The following is a 26,197-nucleotide window of genomic DNA, read 5'->3' as shown; positions in this document are numbered from 1 at the left end:
TGGGGTCAACTACTAGACTATGCTTCCCATTGAACTTTCTTTCAGGTCTTCCACCAATTTCCTTGGGGAAAGCAAAGCTATTTTGATCTACCTGGAAGCCTTGATTTCATAATTTCACTATAAAAGGAAAATACCTTTGAAGTTCTGTATATGTGTGTTTTAGTTGTGATTTGGGTACCATTATAGATCAGTCTCTCTCTCCCTCTCTCTCCCTCTCTCTCCCTCTCTCTCCCTCTCTCTCCCTCTCTCTCCCTCTCTCTCCCTCTCTCTCCCTCTCTCTCCCTCTCTCTCCCTCTCTCTCCCTCTCTCTCTCCCCCTCTCTCCCCCTCTCTCCCCCTCTCTCCCCCTCTCTCCCCCTCTCTCCCCCTCTCTCCCCCTCTCCCCCCCTCTCCCCCCCTCTCCTCTCTCTCCCCCTCCCTCCCTCCCTCCCTCCTCCCCCCCCTTACCCAGACCACACATGGTTTTGTACCTTCTTCCCTGATTATCACTGTGATTAATGTGTTTTACTCATTTCTGAGGGTGGGGGAACTGCCTTTGGTTGGGGGGTGCTGGCCTCACCCACCCAGTCCGCAGCTCGGACTCCTTCCCTGCCCTTGATCCTCTGCTGAGAGTGACCGGGTCTCAGTCACGAAATCTCAAGAGAGCAGCCTCATTCCTGACATTGACCCTGAGGGACAGTAGCCTTAATCACCAGTTATGCCTGGCCCCACTGGAACAGGGACTTGGCCTGGGGTGGGGTTCCTGCGCCTTGAAGACGTGTGAGGTAGGAAGTCAGGAGGCAGCTGTTTCTTGCTAGATGTATGACCGTTTTGCTTCCTGGGCCTCAGATTCCAGCCACCAAGTGGGTATAATATGGGCCTAGAACCCATCGATACATAAAGCTTTGATAAAGCAAATTGTGTTAAGTACTATGGACAAAATCTGGATGCTTCACTGGTTTTTCTCTTGTCCTTTTTGCCAGGCAAAGAGTAAGAGCCCAGGTCTGAAGTTGGGCTGCCTGATCAAATCCCAATTCTCTGCCCTCTACTTCCTTGTCTGTAAAATGAACGAATAATTATTTCTGCCTTATCGGGGTCATGAGGATAAATTGAGTTAATCCATAAAGTGCTATGTTAACTGCCATTATTATTATTATTCATAGAAGGAGGTAGTTTGTTAGTTCCTGTGGCCTTTTCAGTTCCTCTCTGGCTCCTCAGTCACAGGGGCAGGCAGCAAAGCTCCTGGCTGATACACCAAGAGAGCCCTGGCTTAATTTCAGGTGCGTCACTGTTACGGCAGGAGCTGTAATTGCAGAATAAAAGTGTTGGCGTCGGATGAGGCTTCGAAGATCCTCAAGTCCAACTCCCCATCTTCCACGTGAATGAACACGAGGCCCCCCGACCAGGGCTGAGACGGCCGGGCAGGGCCAAACCAGAGTGTACTCATCACCCGTGAGCCTGGAGCTCTGCACGCCGTCTCACCTCACCCCCATCTGTCTCCCCACCCCGCCTCCCACGCCGCTCACTGTCAACTTTGTTGTTTGCTTGCAGAAAAAGTTAGAAAACCTCAAGAGCTTAGACCTTTTCAATTGCGAGGTGACCAACCTGAACGACTACCGAGAAAACGTGTTCAAGCTCCTTCCTCAGCTCACGTATCTCGATGGCTACGATCGGGACGACAAGGAGGCCCCCGACTCGGACGCCGAGGGCTACGTGGAGGGCCTGGAGGATGACGAGGAGGATGAGGATGGTGAGTGGCGCCAGGGAGGGGCCAGGCCAGGCTTTATGGGGGGGGCGGGCTGGGTGTCAGGGGGCCCCCACCAGCCCCCGAGGGCTATCGACCTCTTTCTAGAACTGTGGAGGGGAGTGGGCTGTCTGCTCTGTTTACTGTTGTCCCTGGTCTGTCTCATTGATGGACGCCCCTAAAATAACAGGGCCTGAGCCCCAGAGAAACATCCTGAGGTTCTCCAACTGCATAATAACTCCTTAAAAACCATCTGAGTCTTCCTTCAATTTCTTTCCCTTTTCCAAAGTCCCCCTGAAAATGAGATCCTACAGTGTCTCTCTATAGTGTGGTGCTGGACTCAGATACTCTTCCAGGGAGGGGATGAGTGGATGGAGGAAGGTGGGGTGTGGCCTGAGGGTCCCCTCTCTCCATCTAGGGTCCGGTAGTGGAGATGAGGTCCCAGCTGGAGAGGTCGTGGGGCCCCCAGCTGACTGCCGCCCACGGGACCACATGGTAGGACCTGGGGGATGAGGACTCAGGAGCTCCAGGGCCCAGGAAGCAGAGGAGGCTGCAGGCAGCACGTTGGGCTCCCTGGTGGTGTGGTGAGCAGTCAGGGACCACAGGAAGGAAAGAAGGAAGAGGAAGGAGAGCCTCGCATTTCCCTCCCACGCTGCCAGCTCAGTGCGGCTTTCCTGCAGGTCTTTGTGGCCAGAGTAAAGTTGAGGGTTGAGACCTTGCCTGAATAATTCAGATGTAAGAGTGCTTTTCCCTTGTTAGGTGGGAGTATTTCACAAGGGATTCAGACACCCTGTTTGCCTTAGTTTGTTCCATCTTGTGATGGGACAGAAAGGTCCCAGGACTGGAGCCCTGAGACCAGGCTTCTAGGCCCAGATCTGCCGCTAACTCCAGGTGTGACCTTGAACAACTCACTTCTCCCCCTCTGGGACTCAGTTTCCTCACCTTTAGGGCAGCGCGTTTGGCTAGATGCTCTTTGTGAATGAATTGACGTCTCAGCTGTCCCAGGCCTGTAACTTGGTTCTCTGATCCGGCATTTTCTCTCCCATCTCAGCCTCCACGAGAGATCTTTTGTTTTCGTAATACTTGGGAGGAGGGCTTACCTTTGGGATCATTTTAGGATGCTTATCTTTTGGGTTACTTTAGGATGCGTTCAGTCACATTAGAGCATCCAGGCTGTGGGCCTGGATGGGCGTGGGAGAGTCGTGGGCCCCACACCTCTGGTGCCAGGCCCCGGGCCTGTGCTGTGGGAGGGAAGGGCCAGCTCACCACCAGTTTGTTCTTGTCCCCATTCCCACTGCACAGAGGAAGAGTACGATGAAGATGCTCAGGTAGTGGAAGATGAGGAGGACGAGGAGGAGGAGGAGGAAGGTGAAGAGGAGGATGTGAGTGGAGAGGAAGAGGTGAGAGGTTGGGCTGGGCAGGGAACCGTCTCTCAGAGCCCCCCTCACTTACCCTGCTGCCTCTGAGTCAGTCCCACTAACTGCCTCAGTGATCCGCCTCGGCAGCCGGGAGCCTGGCTGGGAATTGAACCCACTTCAGGGCCTGTTACTGGGTTGGTCTGGGAGAGGCAAGCCTTGCAGCTGGCCCTGGAAAAGAAAGAGGGAGGGGATTCATCTGCTGGGGCAAGCCTGGCACTTGTTTCCACATGAAAATTAGTTCCTGTAGAATCCACATCCCCTTTTTCTACCTCTTTGCATTAGTATGTTAATTCAGATATTCAGTGAGCACTTACAGTGTGCTAGGGAAAATCAAAGACTGCCTTGAACTGGTGGGTAATAGGATAAGACACTGCTGGATTCCACATCAGAGGGTGACAAGGGTCCCCTGTACACAGCGGATAGTGCCATTATCCAAACACTGTCTGGCATCATTTTTTAACAAGGTCTGGGATGTGTCTGTGACGGGGTGGATCCCAGCTTCTACCACTTGCTAGCTGGGTGTCCCTGGACAAGTTCCTTGACCTTCTGAACCTATTTCCTCATCTGTACAATAGGTGTCATTTTACAGCGGGGTTGTAAATAGGGATCAACTCACTGGCTTAAGAGGATAAAATAATTTGTAAGTAAAATGTTTAAGGACAAGGGAGTGTTTGCCCACTGGCTGCTTTAGGCTTTCACACCCTTCTCCAAGGTCCTGGCTCTGTGTGCTGGGTTTTGTGTTTGGATGTTCTGAGTCTTTCAGTAGCAGAGTCATTTTCCCTGGCTTTTCAGATTTCTAAATCAACTCTTGCTAATTGCAAAACTTAGACCGAGAGAGGTTTAAAATGATGACAGCATGGACAAGGTACCTGCCTTCTCCCCCCGTTCCCTGTCTCTCTCCATCAAGGGCACAGATACCTGTCTGCCACACAGACCTGCTCAGGCGGGATCTCCCAGCCAGCCCCGCACAAGCTGGGGAGAGGCAGGTCGGGGTTAGTGAGAAAACTGGTGAGATAGGCTTGGTTCCCGTCAAGTTGTGCTGCTGGGTGTCTCTTCTACCCAGGTGTAGGCTGCTAGGCTCACCTCTGAAGAATATTGTGTATTTTAAAAATAGAGACCTAGCAAAATAGACCCCCCTAGGACAGGGCAATAAGTCATGTTGGCTAATGGATTTTTCGTCTTGCTCTTCCTGTCAGGAGCCGCCAACATGTAGAGGTTGTTTTTGGTTTGGGGTTGGTTTTTTGCTGTGGTTGTTTTTAGTAATCTCATTGACTATCTGCAAATTTCCAGCTTCCAGTAAAGGAGAGCTCACACACACACACACACACACACAGTCTTAGCAAACAGACTGATTAAGGAACTATTTGGTGACATTATGAAAGGATATTTCCCTTGACAAAAAGAAGTCTATTGCCAAGTTCTCATTAAACAATGGGCTGCCTGGTACTTTAGGAACAGTGTTCATGCAGAGATTCAACTAGCCTGGATCTACCAGAGCAGCGTGAAGCGTGGTCCTGTGTTGAGGGTGAATTCACATCCCTTGCTGAATCTCACGGAGGTGGGAGTGATGTCCTGGGCAGGGGGTGAGAATTGTATTTTTCCTCCCTCCAAGTGACCCAAGTTTGCAAGACGGTGAAGGGGCTGCACTCACCCACAGACTGGGGTCTGGACTGGGGTCTTCTCTTGAAGCCAAAACTAGAGTGAGGACAGATGAAAGCTCGGCCTACTTCACACGATGGAGAGTCGGCTGGGAAACTTGTTCCCCTAGGAGGGCACACTGCGGAGCTGCCTGAGTTATAGGGACTTCAGGTCAGGAATTCTTAACGGGGGATAGAATCCACCCCCCTCTGCTGACATTGTTTGCAGCTATTGGTGTGTAATGTGGGTATTTTCTAGGGAAGGGGTTCAAAACTTTCTACAGATTCTTAAAGGGGGGGTCCTTGATACAAAAGAACCTCTGCTTTAGGTTCACCGGTGCGAAGCAGGTCCGTGGGAGCTCTGAGGGGCTGGGGGCGGCCCCTACCTTTCTGAGCTCGGTGTCAGGGAAAGTGGCATCCTCCACGTGTCCCATGGTCGGGGCGTTCCTAATGTCCGGTGTCCATCTTCTCTCCTAGGAGGATGAGGAAGGTTATAACGATGGGGAAGTAGACGATGAGGAAGATGAAGAGGAGCTTGGTGGTACGGCAGCGTTTTTACTCTCCGCGGGTAGCAGGCTGGCCCCCTCAGTTGACAGTAGATGACCTGGGTCCTGAGGACCTGGCCTTGGTTTGCCAGGGTTGGCAAAGCGTCCTAGACGTACGGTCCCCTGCTTTCCCAGCGGGGGGGTTGAGTAGGAGGCAGGATCCGTGTTTAATCTGAATGCCTTTTCCTTACTTTTCCAGAAGAAGAAAGGGGTCAGAAGCGAAAACGAGAACCTGAAGATGAGGGAGAAGACGATGACTAAGTGGAATAACCTATTTTGAAAAATTCCTATTGTGATTTGACTGTTTTTACCCGTACCCCCCCAAATCCCGCTCCCCGAAACTTATTTTTTTCTGATTGTAACGTTGCTGTGGGAACGAGAGGGGAAAAGTGTACTGGGGGTTGTGGGGGGAGGGAGGGGGGAGGGGGTGGAATAAAATACTATTTTTACTGCCACTCTTTATTTTTTTCCCCTACTTTTTCTTTGTGTCTGTTTTGTCCCTGATAAATTTGCGATAGCTGAGTACACACACAAGTGAGCGTTTGTTCCTTACCCTCAAAGAGGACGGTTTGGAGATCTCTGACGTTTCCTGGTATTTCCCGAGTCTCTTGAGTTGGTTGGAAGGCCATGGCTGGCCTCAGTTTGGTTTCCCAAAGCCCAGGAGGGGCTGAGCACCAGCCGCATCTTACCTCTTGTTCTGGTTCCCGTGATTTCCGCCTTTCTTGGGCCTGCTAGAGGCAGCCAGCGCCCTGGTTTGTAAATAGCAACCTAAAGGCGTATTTTGGCACTAGTCGGGGGATCTTCCCCATCTCCCGTCCCCTTTCCCTCTTCACAGGTGGTGGTGGGCTCCGCTGTCCTAAGAAGACTCTGGTGTCACTCTTGTGATGAGCCAGAGGGCTGAGAGCAGCAGGCTTCTGAGTTAGGAGTAAAATGGATTTGGTAATTCTAATTAAAAGAGAAGAAGCAAACCCTCAAACTTCAACCTCTTTCAAAGATTAAAAACAAAACTGTCCTATCTTGTTCTGTAAAATATTAGAACGCTTTGTTTTACAAAATGACAAGAGAATTCTTCTGCGTGTCCTTCTGTGCTTAGACCATTTTTACTAACCTAAGCACAGGAGACGCTGCTGCATGTCGGCTGGGTTTCTTTTTCATACACCCGAGCACGGAAAAACTAACGCAAAATTGTATTTTCTTACCTAGTGGAAATCTGAAATGACTGCAAATTCCTAGCGAATGTACAGGTTTGCTTTCCTGTCCCTCTTCTGGATTGCTTTTGAAGTGACGTGTGATCCCTTAGCCCGTGTTTCATCTGTATAAAAGAACATCTGCATCGGTTTTCCTCCCCCTCAGAAGAGCCAAACTTTGAGTTTTATGTCTGTTTGTCATTGATAAATTTCAATAAATCTTTTTATACAATTTTTTTGGGGGTGGCTTCTTTGAGTCCAACAGGTCATTGATCTAGGATGAATTCCAGATAACCTGCTAGCGGATGGGGGTGCAGGGGCGAGTTTCACATTGGTTACCTGATGAAATCGTCTTTCTCACAGGATATATAACCTGATACACTAAGTCTGGGTACTTTGGGTCTCAACTTGAGACTCGGTGGTGTGCTGTCTTCATTAAAAACTTCATTTGGGCAGGGAAGTGGGTGTGGTGATGTAAAGAGAGAAAGGTATAAAAAGAGTTATTAAAAAACACTCACCAGGAAGGCCAGCCTTGGGACCTTACTTTGAATATCTTTCATTGTTTTGTTGTTCAGACTGTAAAAAGAATACAGGAAAACCTGAGGAATGTACACAACAAATTTGTTGCTTTTTTCACTTAACGTTAATTATAATTTCTCTACCTCTAAAGAGTCTTTACAAGCGTGTATCTGAAATGGCTATGTAGTAGTCCATTAACTATTCTGATTTGCTTAATTCTAACCAAATGGTAAGATGTTTGGGTTACTTCCAACCTACCACTAGACATTCTGTTATACTTTGCAGCGTCACTACACCAAAAGGTGACATGTATAAGGCTCATGTGCAAGGTTCCATGTTTTCCAGAAGGGTTATACCAATATACTGTGGTAGTTTATACACATATATTCATTCTCAGCCATATGGCCTTGAACCTGACAGCAAGCCCTAGATCCTGTGTAATTCCAGCAGAATGAGGTGTTCTCAGGAGAGACTGACCCACCCCACCCCCTGGGTGGTACCCTGACACCTACTGCCCTCTTCTTTGGAGCAGACAGACATCCTCTGGCTCCAGGTGTAGGCTTGGGAGGTGGCCTTGAGGCCAGGTCCTATGCTAGGCATCAGGACTATGAGGACGAACTGGCCAGGCATGCTCTGACCCTCCCAGAGCTGGTGAAGGAACATGGCAGTGGAGTGAAATCCAGAGGCACTCAAGCCTGGACTCAGGTTTTCTGGCCCTGACTCCATGGGGACTTTAAGGATTGGTTAACTTCATGTAGATATGGAAGTAAATGCTATAAAATGTAAGGTAAAGTGGATGATGATGGATGGGTTCATGCTGATGGGACCAAGGGAGGAAAACCCTATCTATGTCAGTCATATCAAGCAGTTACATCAGCACCTGAGATACGGTCTTGTGCCCATTTTACTGATGAGGAAAACCTAGGTCCAGTGACTTGGAGGTAAGAAGAGGGGGAGGCAGGGTTAAACCTGTTTGGGCTATTTCCATTTCATCGAACTTAGTCACGAATGGCAAGGAGGAAGGGGACGCTCATCCAGAGGGGGAAGGCAATAAGAGCTGACCTTTATCGAGTTCTTGTTGTGTGCCGGGTGCCATGCTTTACGTGCAGCATCTCATTCATTTGAGATGAATCCTCACAACCACCTTAGGTGGGTGCCATTGCCCTTGTTACACAGGTGGCTCAGAATGTGATTGGCCCAAGGTCCTGCAGCCAGAAAAGAGAAGCATCAGTAATAAACTAGGGGTGTGTGGTTCCAGCACCAGCCCTCTTGCCTTCCACTAGAGTGCCTCCCGTCGACTCCTCCCCCAGCTGCAACCACCCGTGTGGGCCAGCTGTGTCGAAGCAGTTCCTCACCCCCTGCCCAGCACAGCCCCGGTGACAGGTTTCCCCACCGGGTCTAGTGAATGCCATAGGATGGATCCCTGAAACGGAAGGGCCCTCAGAAACCACCTAGTCATCAACCAGCCCTCTCACTCGTTGAAAGAGGAAACCAAAACCCAGGGAGCGTAGGTGACGTGCCCAAGGTCACCCTGCAAGGCAGTGCCAGAGCCCAGCTGGAGCCCAGGACTCCCATTCCTGGGCTTCTGAAGCACCACATCTCTCGCAGCTGCACCGTGTGGTTGCGGGGAAGCCAGCTGTCATGGGATGCAGAAGGTACACAGTGCAGTGTCTTCCAGAACACAACCGAGCCTTGGGGGACAGGATGTAGTGAATGCGTGGCACATCTCTCTGTTTCATGTGGCTTTGGGGCGCAGCCTATGTTTTTAAATACTCACAGTGGGTAGTATCTGGGATTGATCATCCCTGAAAAGGGTGTGCATTTCTTGGTAATGTGATGATTCTTGATCATGAGTTCCTACTCTGTGTCATGTGCTATATCCGTCGCCTCCCTCATCCTCATGCAGATTTCCTAGATGTAACCAAGGCTCAGAGAGATGAGACAACTAGCCTCAAACCTATGTCTTTCTGATGCAAGAGACCTTGTTCTCATCCACTGTGTTGAAAGAGCCAGGCAGATGAGGGAAGAGGGGATGAGCAATTCAGTTTGTCTCATTTGCTGACTTGAAAAGGCTGTTTTTATCCTGATTCAGAAACTCATTGTTCTTGCTTGGAAGGATTCCCAGTGGATCCCTAATAAAGCAGCTTTGGATAATGGCTGACCTGAGTCCCTGGACCAGCCCTTGGACAGGCCCCTGTGGCCGGCTGGACCCAGGGGTGAGCGGGGCCAAGGAGAGGGCTAGAGATGGTGGGACAGAGGAGGGCAGGTCTGAGGCTGAATCGGCCTGAGGCCCTCAAGATAGCCACGAACATGCCAGCAAGGGGAGAGACTGGAGAAAGATTCAAACCCGATGGGGCATCTGTAGACGGCTAACTGTCTCTGACTTGAGGAGCTGATGAAGGAGACATCAGTGTAGTTGCCGGCCAAGCATCAGTTGCTCTTGGTCTGGCAACAACACTACAAGGGACCGCTGGAAGGACTCACATGGATGTGGACCACTCCCATTCCTGAAGCTCAGATGGGGCTTCCCCACCGCCCTGGTTCTTGGGGTGAGCAGGTGACACTGTCCTGGCCAGTCAGCATATTCCAAACTTTGACCACAGTGACTGGTACAAGGAGGAGCCTGGAACCCAAACTGGTTAAATGAGGCTTGGTCCCTGGGATTTGGAAAATGAGAAACCTCCTACTGGGGGGACGGGGCTGGGAGGATGGAGGTACATCCCTTGGAGAGAACCTCTAGATGTTTCCATTTCAGCCTGAGACAGTCCTGACTAACACAGTGAAGTGAGGACATCAGCGTACATTTAGAACTTATTGTTTGCTGGGCATTGTACATTATTTTGCTCGTTTCTCATAATGTCCTATCTGGTAGTCATTATTATCCCCATTTCGAAGATTGAGCACATATATAAGTACTTGATAAATATTAGCTGCTTAGTGACAGGCACACAATAAATACTTTATAAAAATCAGCCTAGTGTTGCCCAAATTTCCCTGATAAGAATCCCTGGGGCTTGTCAGACTGCCAGGTCTCAGCCCTGGGAATTCTGGTTCAGTGGCTCTGAGGCGGTGCCCAGGAATCTGTGTTTTAACAAGTGCCCAGAAGATTCTCATCATCGAGGACATTTGGGAAATGTATTCAACTCAATCCCCACCACAGCCTACTGAGGAAGGTATTACAGCCATTTTTATTTAAAGTTGAGGAAAGTGAGGCTCCAGAGAGGTTTATAACCTGCCCAAGCTGACACAGGTGGTGAGTGACAGAGCTGGGGTTTGAACCTGGGTCTACGTGACGTTCACACTCCTTGGGGAAAAGGGATGATAATGACTGCCTGTGTATCTCACAGATTGTGAGATGATGCAAAAGATGGAAAGAACATCGCAAAGCGGAAAGTGAAAACCACTGCGGAGAGAGAGAAATGGCTGTTTATGAAAAAGAAGCCCAAGCAACTCAAATATTTTCTCTAACCAGGGAAAAACAGAAGTCCTAAAAGCCACTTGGTAATTAAGATAATCTACGTGGAAGGTTTTTTTTCCTCCCTTTAAAATTTACATGTAATAAGATTCACTCTTTGTATCAAGCACCACAGTCATGCTAGATCTTAGTTTGTAGAATATCTCAGTTGTAAAAAGAAATGGATTTGCACTCTGGGGGGTGTCCTAAGTCTTGCTGATGGCCTCTTGAAGGTGTTACAAGTTTTGACCAAGGCTCAGAAGACCTAGACTCTCATCTTAGCTCTGAGACTAACAGCTGGGTGATTGCAGACAGGTCACCTTTACATCCTGTGAGAAGAGTGATGCAGACTGCCTGACTCTGACAGCCTCAGTCGATAGTTTGTTACATTCTTTCCCTCCCTGCCCTGAGGCTCTAGTTAGGGCTTTGCTGAATGTGAAGTTTAGGAAAGGCATTCCCTGGTAAAAACTTTGAGGTGACAGAAGGGTTAATGTGCAAGAAACAGCCTTCCTGCTGAGGCAGGAGCTCTCTGATGACTTTCTAAGGTCCCAACAAGTAGACAGCCCAGTCTGTACCCACCCACAATTGCCTGGATCATCCAGCTGGGCCAATAAGGAAGCAGAGAGAAAACTAATCCGAACTGAGTGCTCACTGGGTGCCCAGAGCTCGACACGGGTGCTCTCATTTCATTCTTGTTGTAGAATCTCCTTTGAGGTATTTATTATTCTCCCCACTTTCCAGATGAATACGCTGAGGTTCAGAGACATTACATCATCTGCTAAACATCATACAGCCCAGGAAAGCATGAGCTGGTATCAGAACCCATAGCTTCCTGGCCCGAAATACGGAAGTGTTTCCTCAATTCTCAGGTCCTGTGAAGCCTACAATGAAGTGCAGGGAGATTCATCTCCTCCAGATCTTGGTGGACTGATTTCATACCTTTTCTCAAGAATCTAACTGTCAGGCCTAGCACACTCCTCCCACTCATCTCTGCAGTTCTCCAGACTTCTACATCTGACAAAATCATCCTCGCCATGGTCCCTGGGAACAGATGTCTTACGACAAAAATGATCTGAACCTCAGGAACAAGGAGGATGGATCGCTACCTCTGGAGAGAGGGGCCCTAGATGTTTTGAAGTATCAACAGCAGCTCCTTCTAATGCTTGAAAAATGGAAGAGACAGCAAGGCTGGTGGTACCATCCTGGGCTAGAGCTGGGAGGCCTGTGTGACTGGGGACGAGCCACCTCTCTGGAGTGTGTACCTCCCAGAAGTGTCAGGAGATACAGAGATGATAGAACTGGTCCAGTGGAGAGGGAGGCATCAATGATGTATGTAGAAGAGACAGAATCGGGGAGAAAATCAGAGGCCTGGGATCCTGTAACAGAAGCTTAGCCTTTGGTAGAGGAAAGGACACTTCTTCCTTTGCGACAGGAAAGAAGGGAGAGAAAGGTTATGGGTACAGGTGGGTGGGTAGCTTTGGTGGAGGGAAGAAGGTAGCGTTCCATCGGCTTTTGAAGGACATACGAGCCAAGGTCACCAGTGGGGTATGGAGTCAGAGAGGGGCAGAAAGGGAGTAGTGGTTTGAAGAGAGACAAGAAGGTATGAGATGTTGTTCTGGAGGCTAGGTAAACCACCACCCCTCGGAAGCCTGGTGGGGGGGTGGGTGAACGCCTATTTACCTGCAACAGATGACCCCGACTTTAAAGGAGGACCTGTCAGCATGGCTCAGCTGCTAGAGTGCAGGCATCAAGGTGGCAGACAGTTGTGTTTAACTAGCCGGACGACTGTAATGCACACAGCGTGAGGCAAAGAAGACGGGGTGTTTAGAAAGTTGTAAGAGTGGACCGTGTGCCCTAAATTGGCTAAAGAGGGAAGTGAGTCATGACTGAGAGTGAGTGAGAAAGCAGGAGGCGGTCGGTAGATTGGAGAATGGCTGGAGCTGAAGGATTGTTGGGATGGGAGCACCAAGGTAGGTGAGTGGCAAGAAGAAGAGGCAGTGGTCAGAGAGTGGAGGTGTCCAAGGTGGTGCACTTATTGGTGAGAAGGTCAAAGAAATGACCATGTAGGTAGGATGGAGAAGCATGTCTTCATTGGAGGTGTGGAAGTGAGGAGTCTGCAGAACTGACAGCCCAAGGTATTGGATGGCTCTTTTTTATTTTTTTAACTGTTAGCTTTTTGTTTTGTTTTTTCTGCCACACCATGAGGCATGCGGGATCTTAATTCCCTGACCAGGGATCAAACCTGTGCCCCCTGCAGTGGAAGCACAGAGTCCTAACCACTGGACCACCAGGGAAGTCCCCTGGATGGCTCATCCATGAGGTTATTGAAGTTGCCAAGAATGACAACAGGAACAATAATAGGAAAAAAGATAATAAACCAACTGCTAGAGCCCTCACTAATGAGGAGGCAGATGACAGCAACAAAGAGGTAGACGTGACTCTAAAAGAGGCAGGAGGAGAAACGGAAGCAGTGATGGGGAACGAGAATAATTCTCCAGTTCCATGAGGAGGGGGCCAGCCTCCCCTGTGGCCTCCTCATGAGAAGACTGCAGGGGAAGTGGCGTCATTAGGTTTCAGTTAGGATAAGAGACGAGGTCCATCAGCTGCTTACTGATGGACCACACATGCTTCCAGAAAGATTGAGGAGGTGAAGAGTGTGGGAAACAGCCCTTGCTCTCCCTAACACAACTTCCACGTACTTTCAGGTTGGTGGGGGGGGCAGGGCTAAGGCAGGAGAGAAGGCTGGGTCTTTTCCATTCTGGTGCTTGTGGGAGTCCACAGAGGAGCTGGCTGTCTTGTGTTGTTTGTTGTCTCAGATTCTTTGGAGCTCGCTGGCTTCTCCTCTCAGGGGCTGCCAACTCCCTGTGACCCCACACCCCTGACATCTCTGTTCTAGCCGGATAGAGGTGGTGATCTCTGCCTGTTGACTTAGCCCCACCCACCCTGGCAAGACGCTGGCTGATTGAGCGTCCAGATATGCATACATTGGCCAAATGTCTCAGCCAGATGTCCCCTCTTACTTGCACACCTTTGGCCAGTGTTCCAACTTTATCAGTGGGATTCAGATGGTAGGGAGGAAAGCAGGAAACACCACCATGGCCTGCCCCTCTGGGTCCTAGCCCCTCACAGAGTATACAACAGGCATATTGGAGAACTCCAGCAAAGGCTCCTTTGTCACTCAGATATAATGGCAGCTCTGGGGCCTCAGCCGTTCAGTAGATTCTGCTGCTCTCTGCACACCCCACGTTCCCCTCCCCAGGCAAAAATAAGCTGCCTGAGCTGCTTAGTCATGGGCAGTAGGGAACCTCACTTATTGGTCAGGTTCTGGCCTGGACACCAACCCCTGCTTCATTCGTCTGGCTGTGGGGGATCCAGCCATAATTTATAAGCCCTAAGGACTGTGTAGAAAGAGCTGCCTGGGCACAGAGAGTCCCATACAGGATTCACTGAAAGAGGAACACACCAAGACACACCGTAATCAAAATGAGAAAAATTAAAGACAGAGAAGACTAAAAACAGCAAGGGAAAAGCAACAAATAACATACAAGGGAACTCCCATAAGGCTATCAGCTGATTTTTCAGCAGAAACTCTGCAGGCCAAAAGAGGATGCTATGATATATTTAAAATAACGAAAGAAAAAAGCCTACAACCAAGAATACTCTACCCAGCAAGGCTCTCAGTCAGATTTGATGGAGAAATCATAAGCTTTACAGACAAGCAGAAACTAAAAGAATTCAGCACCACCAAGCCAGGTTTCCAACCAATGTTGAAGGAACTTCTCTAGGCAAAAAAGAAAAGGCCACATTAGAAACAAGATGATTACAAAATGGAAAAGCTTACCAGTAAAGACAAACATACAGTAAAGGTAGGAAATCATTCAAAACAAAGCTAGCAGGTAGATTAAAAGACAAAAGTAGTAAAATCATTTGTATCCACAATAAGCAGTTAAGGGATACACAAAAAAGTGAGTTGTAAAATATGATATCAAAAACAGTAATCAGGGCTTCCCTGGTGGCGCAGTGGTTGAGAGTCCGCCTGCCAATGCAGGGGACACGGGTTCGTGCCCCGGTCCGGGAAGATCCCACATGCCGCAGAGCGGCTGGGCCCGTGAGCCATGGCCACTCAGCCTGCGCGTCCGGAGCCTGTGCTCCACAACAGGAGAGGCCACAACAGTAAGAGGCCCGCGTACCGCAAAAACAACAACAACAACAACAACAAAACCCAGTAATCATGAGGGGGAAGGTAGTACAAAAGCAGGGTATTTAAAATGTATTTGAAATTAAAAGGTCAGCAACTTAAAACAATCATGTATATATAGAGACTACTACACAGAAACTTCATGGTAACTGCAAACCACAAACCTATAATAGATAGACACACAGAAAAGAAAAAGGAAGCCACACTAAAGAAACTCATCAAATCATACAAGAGGAGAACAAAAGAAAAAGGAAAAAAAAAAAAGGCCTACAAAAACAATTAACAAAATGGCAATAAGAACATATATATTGATAATTACCTTAAATTTAGTCCATAAATGGACTAAATGCTCCAACCAAAAGACACAGACTGGTTAAATGGATACAAAACAAAGACTCATATATATGCTGCCTACAAGAGACTCACTTCAGATCTAGAGATACACACGGGCTGAAAGTGAGGGGATGGAAAAAGGTATTTTACAAAAATGGAAATCAAAAGAAATCCAGAGTAGCAATACTTGTATCAGACAAAATAGACTTTAAAATAAAGACTGTTACAAGAGACAAAGGACACTACATAATGATCACAGGATCAATCCAAAAAGAAGATATAACAATTGTAAATATATATGCTCCCAACATAGGAGCACCTCAATATATAAGGCAAATATTAACAGAAATAAGAGGAGAAACGCACTAATAGTAGGGGTCTTTAAAACCCCACTTACATCAAGGGACAGCTCAACAGACAGATCATCCACACAGAAAATCAATAAGGAAACATAGGCCTTAAATGACACATTAGACCAAATGGATTTAATTGATTTTTATAGAGCATTCTATCTGAAAGCAGCAGAATACACATTCTTTTCAAGTGCACGTGAAACATTCTCCAAGATAGAGAACATGCTGGGTCACAAAACAAGGCTTGGTAAATTTAAGAAAACTGAAATCACATCAAGCATCTTTTCCAACCACAACACTATGAGGCTAGAAATCAACTGCAAGAAAAAACTGCAGAAAGCACAAATACGTGGAGGCTAAACAATATGCTACTAAACAACTAATGCATCACTGAAGAAATCAGAAAGGAAATCAAGAAAATATCTAAAGACAAATGAAAATGAAAACATGATGATCTAAAACCTATGGGACACAGCAAAAGCAGTTCTAAGAGAAAAGTTTACCTCAGGAAAAAAAGAAAAATCTCAAATAAACAACCTAACCCTACACCCTAAGCAACTAGAGAAAGAACAAACAAAGCCCAAAGTTAGTAGAAGGAAAGAAATCATAAAGATCAGACCAGAAATAAATGAAATAGACACTAAAAAAAAAAAAATAGAAAAGATAAATGAAATAAGGTAGTTCTTTGAAAAGATAAACAAAATTGATAAACCTAGCCAAACTCACCAAGAAAAAAAAGAGAGAGAGCCCAAATCAAAAAAATCAGAAATGAAAAAGGAGAAGTTACAACCAACACCACAGAAATACAAAGATCATACGAGACTACTATGAACAACTATATGCCAATAAAATGGACAACCTAGAAGAAATGGACAAATTTTTTAGAAAGGTACAATCTTCTAAGACTGAACCAGGAAGAAATAGAAAATATGAACAGACCAATTACCATACTGAAATTGAATCAGAAATTTTAAAATTCCAAACAAACAAAGGTCCAGGACCAGAAGGCTTTACAGGTAAATTCTAATGAATATTTAGAGAAGAGTTAGTGCCTTAATAGAGTCAATATCCTTCTGAAACTATTCCAAAAATTGCAGAGGAAAAAACATTTCTGAACTCATTCTATCAGGCCACCATTACCCTGATACCAAAACCAGACAACAGTATCACACACAAAAAAGAAAATTACAGGCCAGTATCACTGATGAACATAGATGCAAAAGTCCTCAACCAAATAATAGCAAACCAAATCCAACAATATATTTAAAGGATCATACACCATAATCAAGTGGGATTTATCCCAGGGATGCAAGGAGTTTTCAATATCCACAAATCGATCAATGTGATACTCCACATTAACAAACTGGAGAATAAAAAACATATGATCCTCTCAATAAATGTAGAAAAAGCTTTTGATAAAATTCAACATCCATTTATGATAAAAATTCTTCAAAAAGTGGGCAGAGAGGGACTTCCCTGGTGGCACAGTGGTTAAGAATCTGCCTGCCAATGCAGGGGACACAGGTTTGATCCTTGGTCCAGTAAGATCCCACATGCCATGGAGCAACAAACCCCATGCGACACAACTACTGAAGCCCATGCACCCTAGAGCCCGCGAGCCACAACTACTGTGCCTGCATGCTGCAACTACTGAAGCCCATGCGCCTAGAACCTGTGCTCCGCAACAAGAGAAGCCACTGCAATCAGAAGCCCATGCACTGCAATGAAGAGTAGCCCCTGCTCGCTGCAACTAGAGAAAGTCCACACGCAGCAACGAAGACTAAATGCAGCCAAAAAAAAAGTGGGCATAGAGAGAACATACCTCAACATAATAAAGGCCATATATGACAAACCCACAGCTAACATCATACTTAGCAGTGAAAAGCTGAAAGCATTCCCTCTAATATCAGGAACAAGACAAGGATGCTCACTCTCACCACTTTTATTCAACATAGTTTTGTAAGTCCTAGACACAGCAATCAGAGAAGAAAAAGAAATAGAAGGAATCCAAATTGGTAAAGAAGTAAAACAGCCACTGTTGGCAGATGACATGATCCTATACATAGAAAATCCTAGAGATGCTGCCAAAAAACTACTAGAGCTCATCAATGAATTCTGTAAAATTACGATATAAAATAAATATACAGAAATCTGTTGCATTTCTATACACCAACAATGAAATATCAAAAAGAGAAATTAAGGAAACAATCCCATTTACCATCACATCAAAAAGAATAAAATACCTAGGAATAAACCTACCTAAGGAGGCAAAAGACCTGTACTCTGAAAACTATAAGATGCTGATGAAAGAAACTGAAGATGACACAAACAGATGGAAAGATATACCATGTTCTTGGATTGGAAGAAACAATCTTGTTAAAATGACCATATGCAGGGCAATCTACAGATTTAATGCAATCCCTATCAAATCACCAATGGCATTTTTCACAGAACTAGAACAAAAAAAAAGTTTTAATTTGCATGGAAACTAAAAGACCCCAAATAGCCAAAAGAATCATGAGAAAGAAGAATGGAGTTGGAGGAATCACATTCCCTGACTTAAGTCTATACTACAAAGCTATAGTAATCAAAACACAAAAACAGACACATAGATCAAGGGAACAGGGTAGAAAGCCCAGAAATAAACTCATGCACTGGACTTCTGTGGTGGTGCAGTGGTTAAGAATCTGCCAGCCAATGCAGGGGACACGAGCCCTGGTCTGGGAAGATCCCATGTGCCACAGAGCAACTAAGCCTGTGTGCCACAACTACTGAGCCTGTGCTCTAGAGCCCATGAGCCACAACTACTGAGCCCACATGCTGCAACCAAGCAGACACAAAAGAGTACATACTGTATGACTCCACTTACATAAAATTTAATAATAAGCATAACTAATCTATAGTTAAAGAAGTCAAATACTGATTTGCCTCTGGGAGCATGAGACTGGGGATTGATTGGAAAGGGCATGAGGGAACTATCAGTGATGGAATCATTCTATATCTTGATTAGAGTGTGGGTTACACATGCATACACATTTGTCAAAATGCATCAAACACAAGATTGGTGCATTTCACTGGGTGTAAATTTTAACTAAAAAAAATTAGAACTGTAAATAAATATTGAATTTTAGCTAAGGATATGCCTGCTGAGGTATTTAGGAGTGAAAGGCACTGATTTCTGAAACTTATTTTTAAACACCTAAAAAGATAAGATGGATTGATGGACATGTGATCAAGTAAATAAGCAAAATGTTAATTATAGAATCTAAATGGCAAATATGTGAGTGGTTAATGTACAATTTTTTCATGTTGTCTGTATGTATGAAAAATTTCAGGATGAAATAATGAAGTAGAAGATAACATGCGACTCAGCCTCTCAGGCTCCTAACATCCCCTCCCGCTCTTACAGTACGTTCCAATAATATTTAATTGCGTCTTGCGGCGTTCTGACTTAAAACTCATCTGTAAGCTACCAGGTCCCTTGATTCAGCCAAGTCCCTCTGCGCTCCTTCCTCTCTGAGATAAAGCACCAGGCAGAAGGGGACGGGGGATTGGACTGGAAGGACCCCTGAAAGCGGTGGCCTCACCTAGAAAAGAGGTCGGGACCTGAACTATCACAAACGCCCTGACACCCTTACGGCAGAATCGAGGGAGACAGTTAGAAAGTGGTATCTGCTGCCTCAAGTGTTGTGGTCTCTAAGCTAAACCTGGTCACCACTTTTGAGCAAAGAGCACTGGGATATGAAGAAAAGGAGACAACAGTCATATACCCAGCTGTGTGGATGAAAGGCTCTTGGTGCTGCAGCCAGGAGTCACTGCTGTGCCTCTGAGGTGGGACAGCTAACTTCAGGACACCGGTCCACAAGAGACCTCCCAGCTCGACATAATATCAAACGGCAAAAATCTCCCAGACATCTCCATCTCAAAAACAGCACCCAGGTTCACTCAACGACCAGTAAGCTACAGTGCTGGCCATCCTGTGCCAAACAACTAGCAAGACAGGAACATAACCACACCCATTAGCAGAGAGGCAGCCTAAAATCATAAGTCCACAGACACCCCAAAACACACCACCAGACGTGGACCTGCCCACCAGAAAGACAAGATCCAGCCTCATCCACCAGAACACAGGCACTAGTCCCCTCCACCAGGAAGCCTACACAACCCACTGAACCAACCTTAGCCACTGGGGACAGACACCAAAAACAACGAGAACTACCAACCCGCAGCCTGCAAAAAGGAGACCCCAAACACAGTAAGATAAGCAAAATGAAAAGACAGAAAAACACACAGCAGATGAAGGAGCAAGATAAAAACCCACCAGACCTAACAAATGAAGAGGAAATAGGCAGTCTACCTGAAAAAGAATTCAGAATAATGATAGTAAAGATGATCCAAAATCTTGGAAATAGGATAGACAAAATGCAAGAAACATTTAACAAGGACCTAGAAGAACTAAAGATGAAACAAACAATGATGAACAACACAATAAATGAAATGAAAAATACTCTAGATGGGATCAATAGCAGAATAACTGAGGCAGAAGAACGGATAAGTGACCTGGAAGATAAAATAGTGGAAAAAACTGCTGCAGAGCAGAATACAGAAAAAAGAATGAAAAGAACTGAGGACAGTCTCAGAGACCTCTGGGACAACATTAAATGCACCAACATTCGAATTATAGGGGTTCCAGAAGAAGAGAAAAAGAAAGGGACTGAGAAAATATTTGAAGAGATTATAGTTGAAAACTTCCCTAATATGGGAAAGGAAATAGTTAATCAAGTCCAGGAAGCACAGAGAGTCCCATGCAGATAAATCCAAGGAGAAATACAGCAAGACACATATTAATCAAACTGTCAAAAATTAAATACAAAGAAAACATATTAAAAGCAGCAAGGGAAAAACAACAAATAACACACAAGGGAATCCCCATAAGGTTAACAGCTGATCTTTCAGCAGAAACTCTGCAAGCCAGAAGGGACTGGCAGGACATATTTAAAGTGATGAAGGAGAAAAACCTGCAACCAAGATTACTCTACCCAGCAAGGATCTCATTCAGATTCGATGGAGAAATTAAAACCTTTACAGACAAGCAAAAGCTGAGAGAGTTCAGCACCACCAAACCACCTCCACAACAATTGCTAAAGGAACTTCTCTAGGCAAGAAACACAAGAGAAGGAACAGACCTACAATAACAAACCCAAAACAATTAAGAAAATGAGAATAGGAACATACATATCGATAATTACCTTAAATGTAAATGGACTAAATGCCCCCACCAAAAGACACAGATTGGCTGAATGGATACAAAAACAAGACCCATATATTTGCTGTCTACAAGAGACCCATTTCAGACCTAGAGACACATACAGACTGAAAGTAAGGGGATGGAAAAAGATATTCCATGCAAATGGAAACCAAAAGAAAGCTGGAGTAGCAATTCTCGTATCAGACAAAATAGACTTTAAAATAAAGACTATTACAAGAGACAAAGAAGGACACTACACAATGATCAAGTGATCGATCCAAGAAGAAGATATAACAATTGTAAATATTTATGCACCCAACATAGGAGCAGCTCAATACATAAGGCAAATACTAACAGCCATAAAAGGGGAAATCGACAGTAACACATTCATAGTAGGGGACTATAACACCCCACTTTCACCAATGGACAGATCATCCAAAATGAAAATAAATAAGGAAACACAAGCTTTAAATGATACATTAAACGAGATGGACTTAATTGATATTTATAGGACACTCCATCCAAAAACAACAGAATACACATTTTTCTCAAGTGCTCAAGGAACATTCTCCAGGATAGATCATATCTTGGGTCACAAATCAAGCCTTGGTAAATTTAAGAAAATTGAAATCACATCAAGTATCTTTTCCGACCATAATGCTATAAGACTAGATATCAATTACAGGAAAAGATCTGTAAAAAATACAAACACATGGAGGCTAAAGAATACACTACTTAATAACGAATTGATCACTGAAGAAATCAAAGAGGAAATAAAAAAAATACCTAGAAACAAATCACAATGGAGACACGATGACACAAAATCTATGGGATGTAGCAAAAGCAGTTCTAAGAGGGAAGTTTATAGCTATACAATCCTACCTTAAGAAATAGGAAACATCTTGAATATACAACCTAACTTTGCACCTAAAGCAATTAGAAAAAGAAGAACCAAAAAACCCCAAAGTTAGCAGAAGGAAAGAAATCATAAAAATCAGATCAGAAATAAATGAAAAAGAAATGAAGGAAAGGATAGCAAAGATCAATAAAACTAAAAGCTGGTTCTTTGAAAGGATAAACAAAATTGATAAACCATTAGCCAGACTCATCAAGAAAAAAAGGGAGAAGACTCAAACCAATAAAATTAGAAATAAAAAAGGAGAAGTAACAACTGACACTGCAGAAATACAAAAGATCAGGAGAGATTACTTAAAAGCAACTCTATGCCAATAAAATGGACAACCTGGAAGAAATGGACAAATTCTTAGAAATGCACAACCTGCCAAGAATGAATCAGGAAGAAACAGAAAATATGAACAGACCAATCACAAGCACTGAAATTGAAACTGTGATTAAAAATCTTCCAACAAACAAAAGCCCAGGACCAGATGGCTTCACAGGCGAATTCTATCAAACATTTAGAGAAGAGCTAACACCTATCCTTCTCAAATTCTTCCAAAATATAGCAGAGGGAGGAACACTCCCAAACTCATTCTACGAGGCCACCATCACCCTGATACCAAAACCAGACAAGGATGTCACAAAGAAAGAAAACTACAGGCCAATATCACTGATGAACATAGATGCAAAAATCCTCAACAAAATACTAGAAAACAGAATCCAACAGCACATGAAACGGATCATACACCAGGATCAAGTGGGGTTTATTCCAGGAATGCAAGGAGTCTTCAATATACGCAAATCAATCAATGTGATACACCATATTAACAAATTGAAGGAGAAAAACCATATGATCATCTGAATAGATGCAGAGAAAGCTTTCGACAAAATTCAACACCCATTTATGATAAAAACCCTGCAGAAAGTAGGCATAGAGGGAACTTTCCTCAACATAATAAAGGCCATATATGACAAACCCACAGCCAACATCATCCTCAATGGTGAAAAACTGAAAGCATTTCCACTAAGATCAGGAACAAGACAAGGTTGCCCACTCTCACCACTCTTATTCAACATAATTTTGGAAGTTTTAGCCACAGCAATCAGAGAAGAAAAGGAAATAAAAGGAATCCAAATCGGAAAAGAAGAAGTAAAGCTGTCACTGTTTGCAGATGACATGATACTATACATAGAGAATCCTAAAGATGCTACCAGAAAACTACTAGAGCTAATCAATGAATTTGGTAAAGTAGCAGGATACAAAATTAATGCACAGAAATCTCTGGCATTCCTATACACTAATGATGAAAAATCTGAAAGTGAAATCAAGACAACACTCCCATTTACCATTGCCACGAAAAGAATAAAATATCTAGGAATAAACCTACAGAAGGAGACAAAAGACCTGTATGCAGAAAATTATAAGACACTGATGAAAGAAATTAAAGATGATACAAACAGATGGAGAGATATACCATGTTCTTGGATTGGAAGAATCAACATTGTGAAAATGACTCTACTACCCAAAGCAATCTACAGATTCAACGCAATCCCTATCAAACTACCACTGGCATTTTTCACAGAACTAGAACAAAAAAACTCACAATTTGTATGGAAACACAAAAGACCCCAAATAGCCAAAGCTATCTTGAGAACGAAAAATAGAGCTGGAGGAATCAGGCTGCCAGACTTCAGACTATACTGCAAAGCTACACTAAGCAAGACAGTATGGTACTGGCACAAAAACAGATAGCTCAATGGAACAGGATAGAAAGCCGAGAGATAAACCCACACACATATAGTCACCTTATCTTTGATAAAGGAGGCAGGAATGTACAGTGGAGAAAGGTCAGCCTCTTCAATAAGTGGTGCTGGGAAAACTGGACAGGTACATGTAAAAGTATGAAATTAGATCACTCCCTAACACCATACACAAAAATACGCTCAAAATGGATTGAAGACCTAAATGTAAGGCCAGAAACTATCAAACTCTTAGAGGAAAACATAGGCGGGACACTCTATGACATAAATCACAGCAAGATCCTTTTTGACCCACCTCCTAGAGAAATGGAAATAAAAACAAAAATAAACAAATGGGATCTAATGAAACTTCAAAGCTTTTGCACAGCAAAGGAAACCATAAACAAGACCAAAAGACAACCCTCAGAATAGGAAAAAATATTTGCCAATGAAGCAACTGACAAAGGATTAATCTCCAAATTTATAAGCAGCTCATGCAGCTTAATAAGAAAAAAACAAACAACCCAATCCAAAAATGGGCAGAAGACCTAAATAGACATTTCTCCAAAGAAGATATACAGACTGCCAACAAACACATGAAAGAATGCTCAACATCATTAATCATTAGAGAAATGCAAATCAAAACTACAATGAGATATCATCTCACACCAGTCAGCATGGCCATCATCAAAAAATCTAGAAACAATAAATGCTGGAGAGGGTGTGGAGAAAAGGGAACCCTCTTGCATTGTTGGTGGGAATGTAAATTGATACAGCCACTGTGGAGAACAGTATGGAGGTTCCTTATAAAACTACAAATAGAACTACCATATGACCCAGTAATCCCACTACTGGGCATACACCCTGAGAAAACCATAATTCAAAAAGAGTCATGTACCAAAATGTTCATTGCAGCTCTATTTACCATAGCCCGGAGATGGAAACAACCTAAGTGTCCATCATCGGATGAATGGATAAAGAAGATGTGGCACATATATACAATGGAATATTACTCAGCCATAAAAAGAAACGAAATTGAGGTATTTGTAATGAGGTGGATAGACCTAGAGTCTGTCATGCAGAGTGAAGTAAGTCAGAAAGACAGAGACAAATACTGTATGCTAACACATATATATGGAATTTAGGGGAAAAAATGTCATGAAGAATCTAGGGGTAAGACAGGAATAAAGACACAGCCCTACTAGAGAATAGAGTTGAGGATATGGGGAGGGGGAAGGGTAAGCTGTGACAAAGTGAGAGAGAGAGGCATGGACATATATACACTACCAAACGTAAGGTAGATAGCTAGTGGGAAGCAGCCGCATAGCACAGGGAGATCAGCTCGGTGCTTTGTGACCGCCTGGAGGGGTGGTATAGGGAGGGTGGGAGGGAGGGAGACGCAAGAGGGAAGAGATATGGGAACATATGTATATATATAACTGATTCATTTTGCTGTAAAGCAGAAACTAACACACCATTGTAAAGCAATTATACTCCAATAAAGATGTTAAAAAAAAAAAAGAAGATAACATGCAAAAACAAAGATATTGCAGAATTAAGATTACGGAGGACTTTTTAAAATCACCTAAAACATTAAATTGTGTTTTATATTCAATTTAAATACTTTAACATCATTCTTGCATTACCAAAGTAAAAAAAAAGATTATTTTAGAAATTTTGGAATATGCAGAAAAGTAGAAACAAAATTTTTTAAATCTGTAAACCTATGACCCATAGAGAATCACTTAGTAACATATTAGTTTATTTTTTTACTTAATATATCTTGAACATTTTCTTGTCATTAAATGTTCTTAAAAGCATGATTTTTAGATCTTATATTCCATTGTATGTATATACTATATATAAATTATAAAAATCATTCCCTATTGTTAAGCACTGGCTTGTTTCCAAGTTTTTCTGCTGCAAACAAAGTTGGGTGAACATTTCTCTGTGTACATTTTTGACCACATTTTGATCTTTCTTAGGATGGATTCCTTGAAGTTGGGTTACTAGGTCAAAAGTTAGACACATTTTTTTACATTTAACACTAGCAAATTTACATACTCCAAGGAGTGTACAAGAGTCTTTTTTTTCATGCAACATAGTCACCTTGGGATATATATATTTTTTAATTCAGTTTTTTTTGTCAATTTCATAGATGGAAGATTGTACCTTATTATAATTTTAATTTGTATTCCTTTCTACCAAACATTTCTTTTTCCAAATTCTAATAGTGATTTGTATTTCTTTTGTGAATTATCTATCCACATCTATTTCCCTATCATTCTGGGGGATTTTTACTATTTTAATTATTAACTAAAACTTTAAAAAAATTTATATTAAAGCTTTTCATAAAATGAGTTTATTATCCCATGACTTATGTGCTTGCTACAGATATTTTCCCCAATTTATTGCTTCCTTTCTTTTAACTGAAATTTTTAGTTTGAGATACTTGTAGATTCACATGTAGTTGTCAGAAATAATGCAGAGAAATTCTGCACACTCTTCACCCAGTTCCCCCAATGGTAAGATCTTGCAAAATTATAGTAAAATATCATAACCAGGATATTAACATTGATACGGTCAATAAGCAGAACATTTCTATCACCACAAAGATCCTTCATGTTGCCTTTTTTATAGTCATGCTTTCCTCCTGACCCCAGACCCTCCTTAACCCCTGACAAGCATGATTGTGTTCTCCATTTCTATAATTTCATCTTTTAAGAATTTTGTATAAGTGGAATCATACAGTATGTAAATGTTTGGGATTGTCTAATTTCACTCAGCATAATTCTCTGTAGACTCATCCCAGTTGTTGTATCAATAGCTCCCTCCTTTTCATTGCTGAGTAGTATTTCATGATACAGATGTACCAGAGCTTAACCATTCCACCCATTCTAGGACATGTGGGTAGTTTCTAGTTTTTGGCTATTATGATAAAAC

At 43.9% G+C, this 26,197-nt stretch overlaps 1 protein-coding gene and 1 long non-coding RNA gene across 2 annotated transcripts in view; one reads left to right on the top strand and one right to left on the bottom strand.

Annotated features, from left to right (window-relative positions):
• ANP32A (acidic nuclear phosphoprotein 32 family member A) overlaps positions 1-6,686 on the top strand; it is a 39,694-nt gene extending 33,008 nt beyond the window's left edge. Inside the window, exons 4-7 of the mRNA XM_082649017.1 lie at positions 1,530-1,728; positions 3,025-3,122; positions 5,255-5,318; positions 5,522-6,686. Coding sequence (XP_082505143.1) covers positions 1,530-1,728; positions 3,025-3,122; positions 5,255-5,318; positions 5,522-5,583 — 423 coding nt within the window. The 3' untranslated portion in view covers positions 5,584-6,686. The remainder of the gene's footprint in view (positions 1-1,529; positions 1,729-3,024; positions 3,123-5,254; positions 5,319-5,521) is intronic.
• A 1,410-nt stretch (positions 6,687-8,096) lies between these two features.
• Positions 8,097-26,197, bottom strand: part of LOC309819107 — a 57,824-nt gene continuing 39,723 nt past the window's right edge. Inside the window, exon 3 of the long non-coding RNA XR_014296410.1 lies at positions 8,097-8,233. This is a non-coding gene — a long non-coding RNA (uncharacterized lncRNA). The remainder of the gene's footprint in view (positions 8,234-26,197) is intronic.

Source organism: Grampus griseus, assembly GCF_964374135.1.
Source record: "Grampus griseus genome assembly, chromosome: 2".
In the NCBI taxonomy this organism is placed as follows: domain Eukaryota; kingdom Metazoa; phylum Chordata; class Mammalia; order Artiodactyla; family Delphinidae; genus Grampus; species Grampus griseus.
Note: the sequence above shows the minus strand (reverse complement) of the source record. Positions and strands in the feature narration are given on the sequence as shown.